At 44.9% G+C, this 17,068-nt stretch overlaps 1 protein-coding gene across 1 annotated transcript in view; it reads left to right on the plus strand.

Moving 5' to 3' along the window:
• LOC118941442 (prostaglandin D2 receptor 2) overlaps positions 1 to 16,237 on the plus strand; it is a 32,016-nt gene extending 15,779 nt beyond the window's left edge. Inside the window, exons 2-5 of the mRNA XM_090188029.1 lie at positions 7,381 to 7,607; positions 8,170 to 8,282; positions 10,449 to 10,597; positions 14,887 to 16,237. Of these exons, the coding sequence (XP_090044155.1) occupies positions 7,429 to 7,607; positions 8,170 to 8,282; positions 10,449 to 10,597; positions 14,887 to 15,819 (1,374 nt within the window). The 5' untranslated portion in view covers positions 7,381 to 7,428 and the 3' untranslated portion in view covers positions 15,820 to 16,237. The remainder of the gene's footprint in view (positions 1 to 7,380; positions 7,608 to 8,169; positions 8,283 to 10,448; positions 10,598 to 14,886) is intronic.
• The last annotated feature ends 831 nt before the right edge of the window (positions 16,238 to 17,068 follow it).

Below are 17,068 nucleotides of genomic sequence, written 5' to 3' on the forward strand. Positions count from 1 at the left end.
ACGATGGATGCAGATTGCTATTAATCCTCCGTGCAACTGGTGATTGAAAACGTGCATCTGGTAACCCAAAATTTCAAATATGGTTCAAAATGAATTTAAAGGCACCCCTCTCATTGTTGCCCGCTATGGGAGCACCCCACTAAGGCCCTGTCTCGGTCGGGGCCGTCCTGAGTGCTTTATAGACACTTTAAGAAATCGCGATGGATGCAGATTGCTATTAATCCTCCGTGCAACTGGTGATTGAAAATGTGCAACTGGTGATTGAAAACGTGCACCTGGTCACCCAAAACACGGTTCTCTATGCGGTTAGCGGTGTTCCATCTATTCATGTCCGCTTATGGCGCACCCTACTACGGACCTTTAGCAATGGGGGCCGGCCCGAATTATTTATGGAAGGTCTGATGATGATTTTTTTTTTTTCCACCATCTCTTTCTCTCTCTGCCGGGGCCGGCCAAGAGTGCTTTATGGACGGTTTAAGACATGACTATGGATGCAAATGCTCATTTTCCTCCGTGCACCTGGTGATTGAAAACGTGCATCTGGTAACCCAAAAATTATAAAACGGTTTTAAATACTTTTACCCGTCATTCTATTGATATAGCCCGCTAGGGGAGTGCCCCACTACGGCCCTCTCTCTGTCAGGGCCGTCCTTGGGTGCTTTTTAGACACTTTAAGAAATCACGATGGATGCAGATTGCTATTAATCCTCCGTGCAACTGGTGATTGAAAACGTGCATCTGGTAACCCAAAATTTCAAATATGGTTCAAAATGAATTTAAAGGCACCCCTCTCATTGTTGCCCGCTATGGGAGCACCCCACTAAGGCCCTGTCTCGGTCGGGGCCGTCCTGAGTGCTTTATAGACACTTTAAGAAATCGCGATGGATGCAGATTGCTATTAATCCTCCGTGCAACTGGTGATTGAAAACGTGCATCTGGTAACCCAAAAATTATAAAACTGTTTTAAATCATTTTACCGGTCATTCTATTGATATAGCCCGCTAGGGGAGTGCCCCACTACGGCCCTCTCTCTGTCAGGGCCGTCCTTGGGTGCTTTTTAGACACTTTAAGAAATCACGATGGATGCAGATTGCTATTAATCCTCCGTGCAACTGGTGATTGAAAACGTGCATCTGGTAACCCAAAAATTATAAAACTGTTTTAAATCATTTTACCGGTCATTCTATTGATATAGCCCGCTAGGGGAGTGCCCCACTACGGCCCTGTCTCGGTCGGGGCCGTCCTTGGTGCTTTATGGACACTTTAAGAAATTGCGATGGATGCAGATTGCTATTAATCCTCCGTGCAACTGGTGATTGAAAACGTGCATCTGGTAACCCAAAAATTTAAATATGGTTCAAAACCCGGGTAACACCACTCTATTTACGGACATGACAGTAGAGCTTACCCCCTGGAGCTATTGACCTCCAGGGTTGTAGGCCCTTACTCACCACCCGGGTATCACCCCTCTATTTCGGGGATGATACCAGCAGGGGACCCCCCCCACCTCCACAACCTCGCATACCAGGTGAACCAGGGCACCCACACTTAAGCACCCCTCCTCGGACATTAAAGCAGATAACCGCGCTGTTATGAACCGCGTGCACCTGGTCACCCAAATGGAACTTGTGCACCTGGTCACCCAAAAGGACCGGCGTGCACCTGGTCACCCAAAAGACCCGTGTGCACCTGGTCACCCAAAGGCCGGCGTGCACCTGGTCACCCAAAAGACCCGTGTGCACCTGGTCACCCAAAGGCCGGCGTGCACCTGGTCACCCAAAAGACCCGTGTGCACCTGGTCACCCAAAGGCCGGCGTGCACCTGGTCACCCAAAAGACCCGTGTGCACCTGGTCACCCAAAGGCCGGCGTGCACCTGGTCACCCAAAAGACCCGTGTGCACCTGGTCACCCAAAGGCCGGCGTGCACCTGGTCACCCAAAAGACCCGTGTGCACCTGGTCACCCAAAGGCCGGCGTGCACCTGGTCACCCAAAAGACCCGTGTGCACCTGGTCACCCAAAGGCCGGCGTGCACCTGGTCACCCAAAGGCCGGCGTGCACCTGGTCACCCAAAAGACCCGTGTGCACCTGGTCACCCAAAAGACCCGTGTGCACCTGGTCACCCAAAAGACCCGTGTGCACCTGGTCACCCAAAAGACCCGTGTGCACCTGGTCACCCAAAAGACCCGTGTGCACCTGGTCACCCAAAAGACCCGTGTGCACCTGGTCACCCAAAGGCCGGCGTGCACCTGGTCACCCAAAAGACCCGTGTGCACCTGGTCACCCAAAGGCCGGCGTGCACCTGGTCACCCAAAAGACCCGTGTGCACCTGGTCACCCAAAGGCCGGCGTGCACCTGGTCACCCAAAAGACCCGTGTGCACCTGGTCACCCAAAGGCCGGCGTGCACCTGGTCACCCAAAGGCCGGCGTGCACCTGGTCACCCAAAAGACCCGTGTGCACCTGGTCACCCAAAAGACCCGTGTGCACCTGGTCACCCAAAAGACCCGTGTGCACCTGGTCACCCAAAAGACCCGTGTGCACCTGGTCACCCAAAAGACCCGTGTGCACCTGGTCACCCAAAAGACCCGTGTGCACCTGGTCACCCAAAAGACCCGTGTGCACCTGGTCACCCAAAAGACCCGTGTGCACCTGGTCACCCAAAAGACCCGTGTGCACCTGGTCACCCAAAAGACCCGTGTGCACCTGGTCACCCAAAAGACCCGTGTGCACCTGGTCACCCAAAAGACCCGTGTGCACCTGGTCACCCAAAAGACCCGTGTGCACCTGGTCACCCAAAAGACCCGTGTGCACCTGGTCACCCAAAAGACCCGTGTGCACCTGGTCACCCAAAAATTATAAAACTGTTTTAAATATTTTTACCCGTCATTCTATTGATATAGCCCGCTAGGGGAGTGCCCCACTACGGCCCTGTCTCGGTCGGGGCCGTCCTTGGTGCTTTATGGGCACTTTAAGAAATTGCGATGGATGCAGATTGCTATTAATCACATGTGCACCTGGTCACCCAAACGGCCCATGTGCACCTGGTCACCCAAAATTTATAAAACGGTTTTAAATATTTTTACCCGTCATTCTATTGCTATAGCCCGCTAGGGGAGTGCCCCACTACGGCCCTGTCTCGGTCGGGGCCGTCCTTGGTGCTTTATGGGCACTTTAAGAAATTGCGATGGATGCAGATTGCTATTAATCCCATGTGCACCTGGTCACCCAAAAGACCCGTGTGCACCTGGTCACCCAAAAGACCCGTGTGCACCTGGTCACCCAAAAATTATAAAACTGTTTTAAATATTTTTACCCGTCATTCTATTGATATAGCCCGCTAGGGGAGTGCCCCACTACGGCCCTGTCTCGGTCGGGGCCGTCCTTGGTGCTTTATGGGCACTTTAAGAAATTGCGATGGATGCAGATTGCTATTAATCACATGTGCACCTGGTCACCCAAACGGCCCATGTGCACCTGGTCACCCAAAATTTATAAAACGGTTTTAAATATTTTTACCCGTCATTCTATTGCTATAGCCCGCTAGGGGAGTGCCCCACTACGGCCCTGTCTCGGTCGGGGCCGTCCTTGGTGCTTTATGGGCACTTTAAGAAATTGCGATGGATGCAGATTGCTATTAATCCCATGTGCACCTGGTCACCCAAAAGACCCGTGTGCACCTGGTCACCCAAAAGACCCGTGTGCACCTGGTCACCCAAAAATTATAAAACTGTTTTAAATATTTTTACCCGTCATTCTATTGATATAGCCCGCTAGGGGAGTGCCCCACTACGGCCCTGTCTCGGTCGGGGCCGTCCTTGGTGCTTTATGGGCACTTTAAGAAATTGCGATGGATGCAGATTGCTATTAATCACATGTGCACCTGGTCACCCAAACGGCCCATGTGCACCTGGTCACCCAAAATTTATAAAACGGTTTTAAATATTTTTACCCGTCATTCTATTGCTATAGCCCGCTAGGGGAGTGCCCCACTACGGCCCTGTCTCGGTCGGGGCCGTCCTTGGTGCTTTATGGGCACTTTAAGAAATTGCGATGGATGCAGATTGCTATTAATCCCATGTGCACCTGGTCACCCAAAAGACCCGTGTGCACCTGGTCACCCAAAAGACCCGTGTGCACCTGGTCACCCAAAAATTATAAAACTGTTTTAAATATTTTTACCCGTCATTCTATTGATATAGCCCGCTAGGGGAGTGCCCCACTACGGCCCTGTCTCGGTCGGGGCCGTCCTTGGTGCTTTATGGGCACTTTAAGAAATTGCGATGGATGCAGATTGCTATTAATCACATGTGCACCTGGTCACCCAAACGGCCCATGTGCACCTGGTCACCCAAAATTTATAAAACGGTTTTAAATATTTTTACCCGTCATTCTATTGCTATAGCCCGCTAGGGGAGTGCCCCACTACGGCCCTGTCTCGGTCGGGGCCGTCCTTGGTGCTTTATGGGCACTTTAAGAAATTGCGATGGATGCAGATTGCTATTAATCCCATGTGCACCTGGTCACCCAAAAGACCCGTGTGCACCTGGTCACCCAAAAGACCCGTGTGCACCTGGTCACCCAAAAATTATAAAACTGTTTTAAATATTTTTACCCGTCATTCTATTGATATAGCCCGCTAGGGGAGTGCCCCACTACGGCCCTGTCTCGGTCGGGGCCGTCCTTGGTGCTTTATGGGCACTTTAAGAAATTGCGATGGATGCAGATTGCTATTAATCCCATGTGCACCTGGTCACCCAAAAGACCCGTGTGCACCTGGTCACCCAAAAGACCCGTGTGCACCTGGTCACCCAAAAGACCCGTGTGCACCTGGTCACCCAAAAATTATAAAACTGTTTTAAATACTTTTACCGGTCATTCTAATATTAAATCCCACTATGGAGCCCCACTACTGGGGAAAATTCACCGGAGGGCGCCAAAGGTAAATGGATTTTAGAATCCTCCATATATATTGTAGCTTTGGCGCACTCCAGTGAATTTTTTAAAGTACTGGGGCTTCATATTGGGAGTCCAGGTAAATGTATTTTGAAACACATTTTTAATCATTTTAATGCATAAATGACACAAATACAAGGGTGAATTTCAAACAAATATGCTTTAATTAATCAGTTAATCATTTATTGATTTGTCCCTCAATCAGTGCCCGGGCCCGGCTGGCATTTTTGGGCAAATTGTGGTACCGGTAGTGGCGTGCCTGCGTTTCCAGAGAGTGACACATATGGTCAGCCACAGTTCCTCGGTCTGTATCCAAGCCTTGGTTAAAGTTCAATGTGGCAACACTGCGTCGAATTGTACCGAAGGTCACTTTACTTCCAATACCAAACTCTGCAAAGATTTGCCCCACATACTCACACAGATTACCGTAAGGTTGACCGCAGGATGTGAAAAAGAAGAGTTCTATTTCTGAGGTCATTCCACTCAGATGAGGCCTGATTTGATGGAATCGTTTAAGCCAAGTGTATTCCTCCTGACATAGAACAATTCTGCACTCCCCAAAGCTATAGTTTGTTTTGTGGCTAGCTACACACATCTGATAACCCCCACCTTCCGGGGTTACTTCATTGAAATCACTCTCACTAAACATGGTGACTGGGGATCGTCGAGTGCCATTAAATATGGCCAACCGGCTGGACATGAGAGCTGCAAACCTACGCCTGTCAGAGCAGGTGGCACGGACCTCCAGCCTACTGAGAACTGAAGGAATGGCTTGATTGCTTAGCTCAACAAAGCGTTTTAACTCCGCAGCGCTGAGCACCTCGTCCCTGCAGCGTTGGCGGAATTTTGCCCTATGAGTTGCCTGGCTCTGCCGTGAGTCCCTGTCCATCTTCGCCAAGCAGAGTAACATCTTTCGAATTCCAACGACCTTAGCTTGCATACCATTTGGCCGGAACTGAATGAGATAATTCAGGAAACCTCGAATATCGGCCCGGTACATTTTTAACGTGGATGGTGCCAAACCACGGTCATCACATTGACCATACCACTCATACACACGTCTGTAGTTATCCAGAAAACACAGTCCTTCATCGGCCTTGCCCTCTGACATAATGCGGAGGAATTCCCGTACTCGGGATATACTGGTGCGACTATTGTCAATTCGTTTAACTGAAGGTTGTCTACCCGTAATATATTGTTCATATTCAGTCAAAATTACATTACTCCAAACCTCCATTCGGGACGGTACGCCGCCGCCGTCCTCATCACTCTCGCTCTCCGTGGAAGTCGCCACGTCACAGCCTTGCTCCCTCGGATCCGAGCACAGTTCACTACCGACCTGACTGACTGGCTGCACCGCCGCCGCCGACGCACCTGCCGTCTGATCACCCTCGTCCACAGGCTGCTGCTCCACGGACAACTCACTTTCAAAACACTCCAAAATCACAGGGTCCTCCGGCCGCGGTTCAACACCGTTGTCAGGCTGCATATACTGCCCCGATTCGGGCTGCTGTCTCTCACTCGAAAACCGGCTAAATTGCATAGCGTTCGTCCACTCCATAGTACCAAACTTAAGTCCATGTACAGCCTTTAAATGTCGGTCTAGCCGCACGATATTCTGTTTACAACAAAGCCCACAGTCGCGTCTTGGTCTGCTGCTCATAGCTTCTCTCTCCGGCCTTCCTCCGTGTCTCTTTGTTTGCTCCACCAAACAAACTAACCCTAACCCAATCACCAAGACTTCGGTTACCTAACCCTAATCCTAACCCTAATCCTAACCCTAATCCTAACCCTAATCCTAACCCTAATCCTAACAAAAACGTCACAAAATGTTATCATAATACATGCCCAAACTGTTTCAAATGTAAAGCATACGGTAAGCTTAAGAAACAGCCATCCAAACTTGCAGTAACAGGTGTGAGCAATCAGTTGGCACAGTCATTTCGGTGTTTTTCCCAGTAAGGTTTTGCAAGCAGGATAATGAGGCTTCCAAGGTTTCCAAAACACATGAACAGGAAAAGACTTGGTCCACCCCATCATCAGTGATGAGGATCTTAAAGGTGTTAATACTGTAGATGAATGTAATCACAGTTAATGTCATGAGTCAAGAGTACCCTATTTACAGGCCATAAGTGGATTATTTCATGTAATGGAAAATAACATAGGCCCAGTAGTGGATTTCTGCCCACTACAGTAATGTATGGTACCTGTCTGTCTGCCTGTACATGGAAAAGACTCATGGTTAATGTCAACAGATGTCATAATGGCATTACATGTCACTCATTTCCCCCTCCCACCTCTCTCTCTCTCTCTCTCTCGCTCTCTCTCTCTCTCTCCAGAGCCATAATGTCTAACTCCTCCTCCTCTGTGGTCTGCCCTTTCTACAACAGCATATATACCACCCATTCATCCCTCTCTTTCCCTCCAGAGCCAAGACCTCCAACTGTCCTCCACTTCCTCATCACTCTCATCCAGGATGTTCAACTCCTCCTCCTCTGCGTTCTGTCCTCTCCTCCAGACCATGCTGGACCACTCTCTAAACAACAACACAGGGGTCAACCTGGTGGTGGTGTGGGTCCACGGCCTGGTCTCCTGTCTGGGTATCCTGGAGAACGCTCTGGTCCTCTGGGTGGTCGGCTTCCGCCTGCGCCGCCGGTAGGTTGGCTGGTGGTGTGTGGTTGCTGTGTGTGTGTGGTGGGGGGTTTCTTTGTGTGTGTGGTGGGTGTGGGGGGGTTGCTGTGTGTGTGTGGTGGGGGGGGGTTCTTTGTGTGTGTGGTGGGTGTGGGGGGGTTGCTGTGTGTGTGTGGCGTTTTTTTGTTTGTGTGTGTGGTGGGTGTGGGGGGGGGTCGCTGTGTGTGTGTGGTGGGTGTGGGGGGGTTGCTGTGTGTGTGTGTGCTCACAGCAGGGTTTGGCTCATATCTAAATGAAGGCAGTCAGTTCAGGAAGCGATTTGAATAAACAATGCAGACATGTAAAAACGTTTGAAAGAAAATAACTTCTCCTTTTCACTTTATTGAGGAGTTACTGAAAATAAATGTCATTATTTTATACTATTGAATTGTAATATGAGTTTATTTCCTGAATTTGCTGCTTTTAATTCTACCCTGGTTCACAGGTTGTGTCAGTGTAGTGTTTTCTGCGTAGACAGTGTGTGTGGCGTCCGGAGGGACCAGAATAAGTTGGGAATAACGTGAATTCCCTTCTTTTTTCTTCACAGGACCGTGGCCTCTGTCTGGGTTCTCAACCTGGCCCTGTCAGACTTCCTGGCTACGCTGACCCTCCCTCTCTTTACACACTACCTGCACTCCTCACACAGCTGGGAGCTGGGAGGTACGCCCATAGACCATATATCAGTCACCGTTAGCGGAGTTGCCAACAACCAGATGCATCCGGTTTTCCGGGATATAGCTAACTCAACCTAACTTCCTTTCCTGCTCAACTCCAGAGGTGGGAACTCCGCTCAGGCATTTTCTTTTATAACCTCTATAACCTTTATAACCTTTATAACCTCTATAACCTTTATAACCTTTATAACCTCTATAACCTTTATAACCTTTATAACCTTTATAACCTTTATAACCTCTATAACCTTTATAACCTCTATAACCTTTATAACCTCTATAACCTTTATAACCTCTATAACCTTTATAGCCTCTATAACCTTTATAACCTCTATAACCTTTATAACCTCTATAACCTTCATAACCTTTATAACCTCTATAACCTTTATAACCTTTGTAACCTTTATAACCTTTATAACCTCTATAACCTTTATAACCTTTATAACCTCTATAACCTTTATAACCTCTATAACCTTTATAACCTTTATAACCTCTATAACCTTTATAACCTTTATAACCTTTATAACCTCTATAACCTTTATAACCTCTATAACCTTTATAACCTCTGTAACCTTTATAACCTTTGTAACCTTTATAACCTCTGCGCTGGGTAGATGTGAACTACTTCCATGTGACGTCCTAACAATAGAGGGTCCCAGATAAAATGGCTGACAAATTCTGCCATTCTGATGACTAGGGGCTTTATGACAACAGCCTCTCCATTGTCGTGTCTATAGGTACGCCTACATTGAAATACATTAACAGCAATACGTAGGAGTTAAACTAGTAAGCCACTGACAGTGTGCATTAAATGTATATGTATACTGTATGTACAAGATATGTATGACATGGGTATTGGTAATCTACACTACATACACAAAAGTATGTAGACACCCTTTCAAATGAGTGGATTTGGCTATTTCAGCCACACCCGTTGGAGACAGGTGTATAAATTCAAGCACACAGCCATGCAGTCTCCATAGACATTTGCAGTAGAAAGTCCTTACTGAAGAGCTCAACGTGGCAACGTCATAGGATGCAACCGTTCCAACAAGTCAGTGTCAAATTTCTGCCCTGCTAGAGCTGCCCCGGTCCACTGCAAGTGCTGTTATTGTGAAGTGGAAACGTCTTGGAGCAACAACGGCTCAGCCACAAAGTGGTAGGCCACACAAACTCACGGAACGGGACCGCTGAAGTGTGTAGCGCATAAAAATCGCCTCTGGAAGCCACTTCAGCACAAGAACAGTTCATCAGGAGCTTCATGAAATGCGTTTCCATGGCAGAGCAGCCGCACACGAGCCTAAGATCACCATGCGCAATGCCAAGCATCGGTTGGAGTGGAGTAACGCTCGCCGCCATTGGACTCTGAAGCAGTGGAAATGCTTTCTCTAGCCTGATGAATCGTGATTCAACATCTGGCAGTCTGACGGGTGAATCTGGGTTTGGCAGATGCAAGGAGAACACTACCTTCCCCAATGCCTAGTGCAATCTTTAAAGTTGTTGGTGGATGAGGAATAACGGTCTGAAGCTGTTTTTCATGGTTCTGGCTAGGCCCCTTAGTTCCAGTGAAGGGAAATCTTAACGCTACAGCATAAAATTACATTCTAGACAATTCTGTGCTTCCGACTTTGTGGCAACAGTTTGGGGAAGGCCCTTGCCTGTATCAGCATGACAATGCCGCCATGAGAGAGGAGGATGTTATAGCAGCAAATAGGGAACCAACTCCATATTGATGCCCATGATTTTGGAATGAGATGTTTGATGAGCAGGTGTCCACATACTGTTGGTCATGTAGTGTATAGAGAGATATGTTAGATTAATAGTGTATCTGTCACATTTTTCATTGAACCTTTATTTAACTAGGCAAGTCAGTTAACAACAAATCTTATTTACAATGACGGCCTACACCAGCCAAACCCTCCCTTAACCCGGACAACACAGGGCCAATTGTATGGAGCCCGATGGGACTCCTGATCACGGCTGGTTGTGATACAGCCCGCAATCGAACCCAGGTCTTTAGTGACGCCTCTAGCACTGCGATGCAGTGCCTTAGACCGCTGCGCCACTCAGCCCCACATGAGTTACACCATTGATGTTTACAATACAGCAGCACTGTTTTCCCTTCGGGAACAATAAAGTTGATCCTATCCTCTAGGTCTGCTGTGTACGGCCCAGTCCTCAGTCTTCTTCCTCAACATGTTTGTGTCAGCCTTCCTCCTGGCGGCCATTTCTCTGGACCGCTGTCTCCTGGTGGCGCGGCCCGTCTGGAGCCAGAACCACCGCTCCATCAGCGCCGCCTGGAAGGTTTTACTTTCTGTTTTGTTACATCATTAGTTCTGTTACGTCATTAGTTCTGTCACATAATTAGTTCTGTTACGTCATTAGTTCTGTTACGTCATTAGTTCTGTTACGTCATTAGTTCTGTTACGTTATTAGTTCTGTTACGTCATTAGTTCTGTTACGTCATTAGTTCTGTTACGTCATTAGTTCTGTTACGTCATTAGTTCTGTTATGTTATTAGTTCTGTTCCGTTATTAGTTCTGTTACGTCATTAGTTCTGTTACGTCATTAGTTCTGTAACGTCATTAGTTCTGTTACGTCATTAGTTCGGTTGCGTCATTAGTTCTGTTACATCATTAGTTCTGTTACGTCATTAGTTCTGTAACGTCATTAGTTCTGTTACGTCATTAGTTCTGTTACGTCATTTGTTCCTTTAACGTCATTAGTTCTGTTACATCATTAGTTATGTTACGTCATTAGTTCTGTTACGTCATTAGTTCTGTAACGTCATTAGTTCTGTTACATCATTAGTTCTGTTACATCATTAGTTCTGTTACGTCATTAGTTCTGTAACGTCATTAGTTCTGTTGCGTCATTAGTTCTGTTGCGTCATTAGTTCTGTTGCGTCATTAGTTCTGTTGCGTCATTAGTTCTGTTGCGTCATTAGTTCTGTTGCGTCATTAGTTCTGTTACGTCATTAGTTCTGTTACGTCATTAGTTCTGTTACGTCATTAGTTTTGTAACGTCATTAGTTCTGTTACGTCATTAGCTCTGTTACGTCATTAGTTCTGTCACGTCATTAGTTCTGTTACGTCATTAGTTCTGTTACGTCATTAGTTCTGTTACGTCATTAGTTCTGTTACATCATTAGTTCTGTAACGTCATTAGTTCTGTTACGTCATTAGTTCTGTTAAATCATTAGTTCTGTTACGTCATTAGTTCTGTTACGTCATTAGTTCTGTTACATCATTAGTTCTGTTACGTCATTAGTTCTGTTACGTCATTAGTTCTGTTACGTCATTAGTTCTGTTACGTCATTAGTTCTGTTACATCATTAGCTCTGTTACATCATTAGTTCTGTTACGTCATTAGTTCTGTTGCGTCATTAGTTCTGTTACGTCATTAGTTCTGTTACGTCATTAGTTCTGTTACGTCATTAGTTCTGTTGCGTCATTAGTTCTGTTGCGTCATTAGTTCTGTTGCGTCATTAGTTCTGTTGCGTCATTAGTTCTGTTGCGTCATTAGTTCTGTTGCGTCATTAGTTCTGTTGCGTCATTAGTTCTGTTGCGTCATTAGTTCTGTTACGTCATTAGTTCTGTTACGTCATTAGTTCTGTTACGTCATTAGTTCTGTTACGTCATTAGTTCTGTAACGTCATTAGTTCTGTAACGTCATTAGTTCTGTTACGTCATTAGTTCTGTTACGTCAGTAGTTCTGTTGCGTCATTAGTTCTGTTACGTCATTAGTTCTGTTACGTCATTAGTTCTGTTACGTCATTAGTTCTGTTACGTTATTAGTTCTGTTTCGTCATTAGTTCTGTTACATCATTAGTTATGTTACGTCATTAGTTCTGTTACGTTATTAGTTCTGTTACGTTATTAGTTCTGTTACGTTATTAGTTCTGTTACATCATTAGTTCTGTTACGTTATTAGTTCTGTTACGTTATTAGTTCTGTTACGTTATTAGTTCTGTTGCGTCATTAGTTCTGTTGCGTCATTAGTTATGTTACGTCATTAGTTCTGTTGCGTCATTAGTTCTGTTGCGTCATTAGTTCTGTTACGTCATTAGTTCTGTTACGTCATTAGTTCTGTTACGTCATTAGTTTTGTAACGTCATTAGTTCTGTTACGTCATTAGCTCTGTTACATCATTAGTTCTGTCACGTCATTAGTTCTGTTACGTCATTAGTTCTGTTACGTCATTAGTTCTGTTACGTCATTAGTTCTGTTACATCATTAGTTCTGTAACGTCATTAGTTCTGTTACGTCATTAGTTCTGTTAAATCATTAGTTCTGTTACGTCATTAGTTCTGTTACGTCATTAGTTCTGTTACATCATTAGTTCTGTTACGTCATTAGTTCTGTTACGTCATTAGTTCTGTTACGTCATTAGTTCTGTTACGTCATTAGTTCTGTTACATCATTAGCTCTGTTACATCATTAGTTCTGTTACGTCATTAGTTCTGTTGCGTCATTAGTTCTGTTGCGTCATTAGTTCTGTTACGTCATTAGTTCTGTTACGTCATTAGTTCTGTTACGTCATTAGTTCTGTTGCGTCATTAGTTCTGTTGCGTCATTAGTTCTGTTGCGTCATTAGTTCTGTTGCGTCATTAGTTCTGTTGCGTCATTAGTTCTGTTGCGTCATTAGTTCTGTTGCGTCATTAGTTCTGTTACGTCATTAGTTCTGTTACGTCATTAGTTCTGTTACGTCATTAGTTCTGTTACGTCATTAGTTCTGTAACGTCATTAGTTCTGTAACGTCATTAGTTCTGTTACGTCATTAGTTCTGTTACGTCAGTAGTTCTGTTGCGTCATTAGTTCTGTTACGTCATTAGTTCTGTTACGTCATTAGTTCTGTTACGTCATTAGTTCTGTTACGTTATTAGTTCTGTTTCGTCATTAGTTCTGTTACGTTATTAGCTCTGTTACGTTATTAGTTCTGTTACGTTATTAGTTCTGTTACGTTATTAGTTCTGTTACGTTATTAGTTCTGTTACATCATTAGTTCTGTTACGTTATTAGTTCTGTTACGTTATTAGTTCTGTTACGTTATTAGTTCTGTTACGTCATTAGTTCTGTTACGTCATTAGTTATGTTACGTCATTAGTTCTGTTACGTCATTAGTTCTGTTACATCATTAGTTCTGTTACGTCATTAGTTCTGTTAAATCATTAGTTCTGTTACGTCATTAGTTCTGTTACATCATTAGTTCTGTTACGTCATTAGTTCTGTTACGTCATTAGTTCTGTTACATCATTAGTTCTGTAACGTCATTAGTTCTGTTACGTCATTAGTTCTGTTACGTCATTAGTTCTGTAACGTCATTAGTTCTGTTACGTCATTAGTTCTGTTACGTCATTAGTTCTGTTACGTCATTAGTTCTGTTACGTCATTAGTTCTGTTACGTCATTAGTTCTGTTACGTCATTAGTTCTGTTACATCATTAGTTCTGTAACGTCATTAGTTCTGTTACATAATTAGTTCTGTTACGTCATTAGTTCTGTAACGTCATTAGTTCTGTTACTTCATTAGTTCTGTAACGTCATTAGTTCTGTTACGTCATTATTTCTGTTACATAATTAGTTCTGTTACGTCATTAGTTCCTGGTACGTCATTAGTTCTGTAGCGTCATTAGTTCTGTTGCGTCATTAGTTCTGTTGCGTCATTAGTTCTGTTGCGTCATTAGTTCTGTTGCGTCATTAGTTCTGTTGCGTCATTAGTTCTGTTACGTCATTAGTTCTGTTACGTCATTAGTTCTGTTGCGTCATTAGTTCTGTTGCGTCATTAGTTCTGTTACGTCATTAGTTCTGTTACGTCATTAGTTCTGTTACGTCATTAGTTCTGTTACGTCATTAGTTCTGTTACATCATTAGTTCTGTTACGTCATTAGTTCTGTTACATCATTAGTTCTGTAACGTCATTAGTTCTGTTACATAATTAGTTCTGTTACGTCATTAGTTCTGTAACGTCATTAGTTCTGTTACGTCATTAGTTCTGTTACGTCATTAGTTCTGTTACGTCATTAGTTCTGTTACATAATTAGTTCTGTTATGTCATTAGTTCTGTAACGTCATTAGTTCTGTTACGTCATTAGTTCTGTTGCGTCATTAGTTCTGTTACATCATTAGTTCTGTTACATCATTAGTTCTGTAACGTCATTAGTTCTGTAACGTCATTAGTTCTGTTACGTCATTAGTTCTGTTACATCATTAGTTCTGTAACGTCATTATTTCTGTTACGTCATTAGTTCTGTTACGTCATTAGTTCTGTTACGTCATTAGTTCTGTTACGTCATTAGTTCTGTTACGTCATTAGTTCTGTTACGTCATTAGTTCTGTAACGTCATTAGTTCTGTTACGTCATTAGTTCTGTTTTCGTACGTTGATGATGTGATTATATAATGTATTATTACCTGTGAGTGTTTCCAGTGTCTCTGTGTTTAATCATCAATAGGGTGTTGCCCATTGTTGTAATATTGTAGACACTTTAACAATAACTCTGTCTAAAGTGCATAAGGCAGAAGACACGTTTCTGTTAGACATCCATGCACTGGACAATGAAGTCATCTTCTAATCTCCTTTCTCTTCTTCCAAGGTGTGTGCTTTGGTCTGGTTGTGGGCGGCGGCCAACACCTTCCCTTACGTCCTGTTCCGGGCGGTGACGGAGAAGACGGACGGAAGGAAGCTCTGCTACCACCATTTTGGATTGTACTCGTCGCCAGGGATGCTGGAGAGGGACTGTAGGGTACGGCAGGCGGCGACCGCCGTGTCCAAGACGCTCCTGGCGTTCCTACTCCCCCTAGTGGTGATTGCAGGGAGCTACGCCCTCTTTGGCATCAGTCTGAGCCAGAGGAGGAAGAGGAGGAGGAATAACAGCAGTAGTAGACTCACTGGGGCTTTGATTGTTACCAACGTGGAACGTAGAGAGTCAAAACCCAACACAAACACCAAAAGCTCCACCCCCAACCCAAAAGGCTCCACCCCTACCTCCACCTCCGTCAAATTGTCTTCTAGACGGACCGAGCCCGGCCTATCCCGTGGCTTCACCAAAATGGTGACATCAGTCATCGCGACGTTTGCCCTCTGCTGGGCGCCTTATCACGTGTTCTGCCTCATTGAGGTTGCCGCCCAGTACTGGCCGACCAAGGTCGTGTTGGTGGAGGTGGGGTTGCCAATAGCGACGACCTTTGCCTTCCTGAACCCGGTGTTAAACCCGGTGCTGTACGCGTTCAGCTGTCCCAACTTCTGCGTCCGGATCAGACAGAGTCTGGGGGCGCTGATGGAGGGACTGGTGGAGGAGGGAGGGATGGGTGGAGTAGGAGAGGGGGGGCTGGGGTTGAGTATCAGGAAGGGGTGGAGGAAGGGAAGGGGGAGCCTGGGAGGGAACTCATTATCGTCACCAAGCTGTCTGGGAACTCCAGGGTCTCCGCATCTCCAGGAAGACCATCTGCCCTCCTCTGCCTCCATCAACCACAACGTCAAAGCCAGTTGTGGAGACCTGGAGCAAGGAGAGGACCCTCTGAACTGACTATATACTGAGAATGAGAAAATGTCGTTGACATCAACTGAGACAATAAGAATCACCTCTGTTGTTCTGCTGGCCTCCAGGAGTCCTTCCTGTGCTGTATATTACTACATCCTGTGCTGTATATTACTACATCCTGTGCTGTATATTACTACATCCTGTGCTGTATATTACTACATCCTGTCCCATTGTTTAACTGTTCCTCAATAACTGTCCGTGTTTAACTAGTTGTTTCTCTTTAACTTGAATTCCATTTTTTTTGTGACCGTTTGTAGAATATTAATATAATAACAAAATGATCTGGCATTTCACAAAGAGTTCATTCTCTGACATCGTTTTGGTGGAAATTGTGTGTGTGTGTGTGTGTGTGTGTGTTCTTGAAAGCAGTTGTCTATCAATAAAGAAATCAATCAAAATGTGATTATAAATCCCCTTTCACATCAGCAGTTTCACTCTCCAGAGTTGTCTGTTGTCTGTATTTATACTGTGTATGACGCTGTTGACTATGTTGACTGTGTGTCTGTATTCTGTCTGTGCATTGTCTGTTGTCTGTATTTATACTGTGTATGACGCTGTTGACTGTGTTGACTGTGTGTCTGTATTCTGTCTGTGCATTGTCTGTTGTCTGTATTTATACTGTGTATGACGCTGTTGACTGTGTTGACTGTGTGTCTGTATTCTGTCTGTGCATTGTCTGTTGTCTGTATTTATACTGTGTATGAAGCTGTTGACTATGTTGACTGTGTGTCTGTATTCTGTCTGTGCATTGTCTGTTGCTGGCAGCACCTGGCCACTAAGTCACATTCTGGGTTTGTGTTAATGCTCTTGGCAAATAAAGTGATTGTATCACATCCAGAGAGCAGTAGATACATAAAAGTAGGACCTGTCACATCCCACACCTCTACTTTCAGTTCAAACAGCTGACCCTTTCATCACATTTCAGCACCATTGGTTTTGATGCATTAAATGTGTGATCCTCTTTAGCTTTCTGCTTAACCTCTAGGTAATGTAAAATAATGTAAAAACCTGTTTTGATAAGGTATTGAATTGGGCCTTTACTACTAAAGCCCATGGAAACACATTGAATAATACATTCATTGTGTCAAATCAGAAGGTTTTAATGTGTCTGTCCGATATCTAGGAGATATAAGAACGCTCAGGAAATACAGGACCAGCCACATGTTTGGACACACCTACTCATTCCAGGGTTTTTATTTAGACTATTTTCTACATTGTAGAATAATAGTGAAGA

Source organism: Oncorhynchus mykiss, chromosome 10, assembly GCF_057628025.1.
Source record: "Oncorhynchus mykiss isolate SJ-2025 chromosome 10, ASM5762802v1, whole genome shotgun sequence".
In the NCBI taxonomy this organism is placed as follows: Eukaryota; Metazoa; Chordata; class Actinopteri; order Salmoniformes; family Salmonidae; genus Oncorhynchus; species Oncorhynchus mykiss.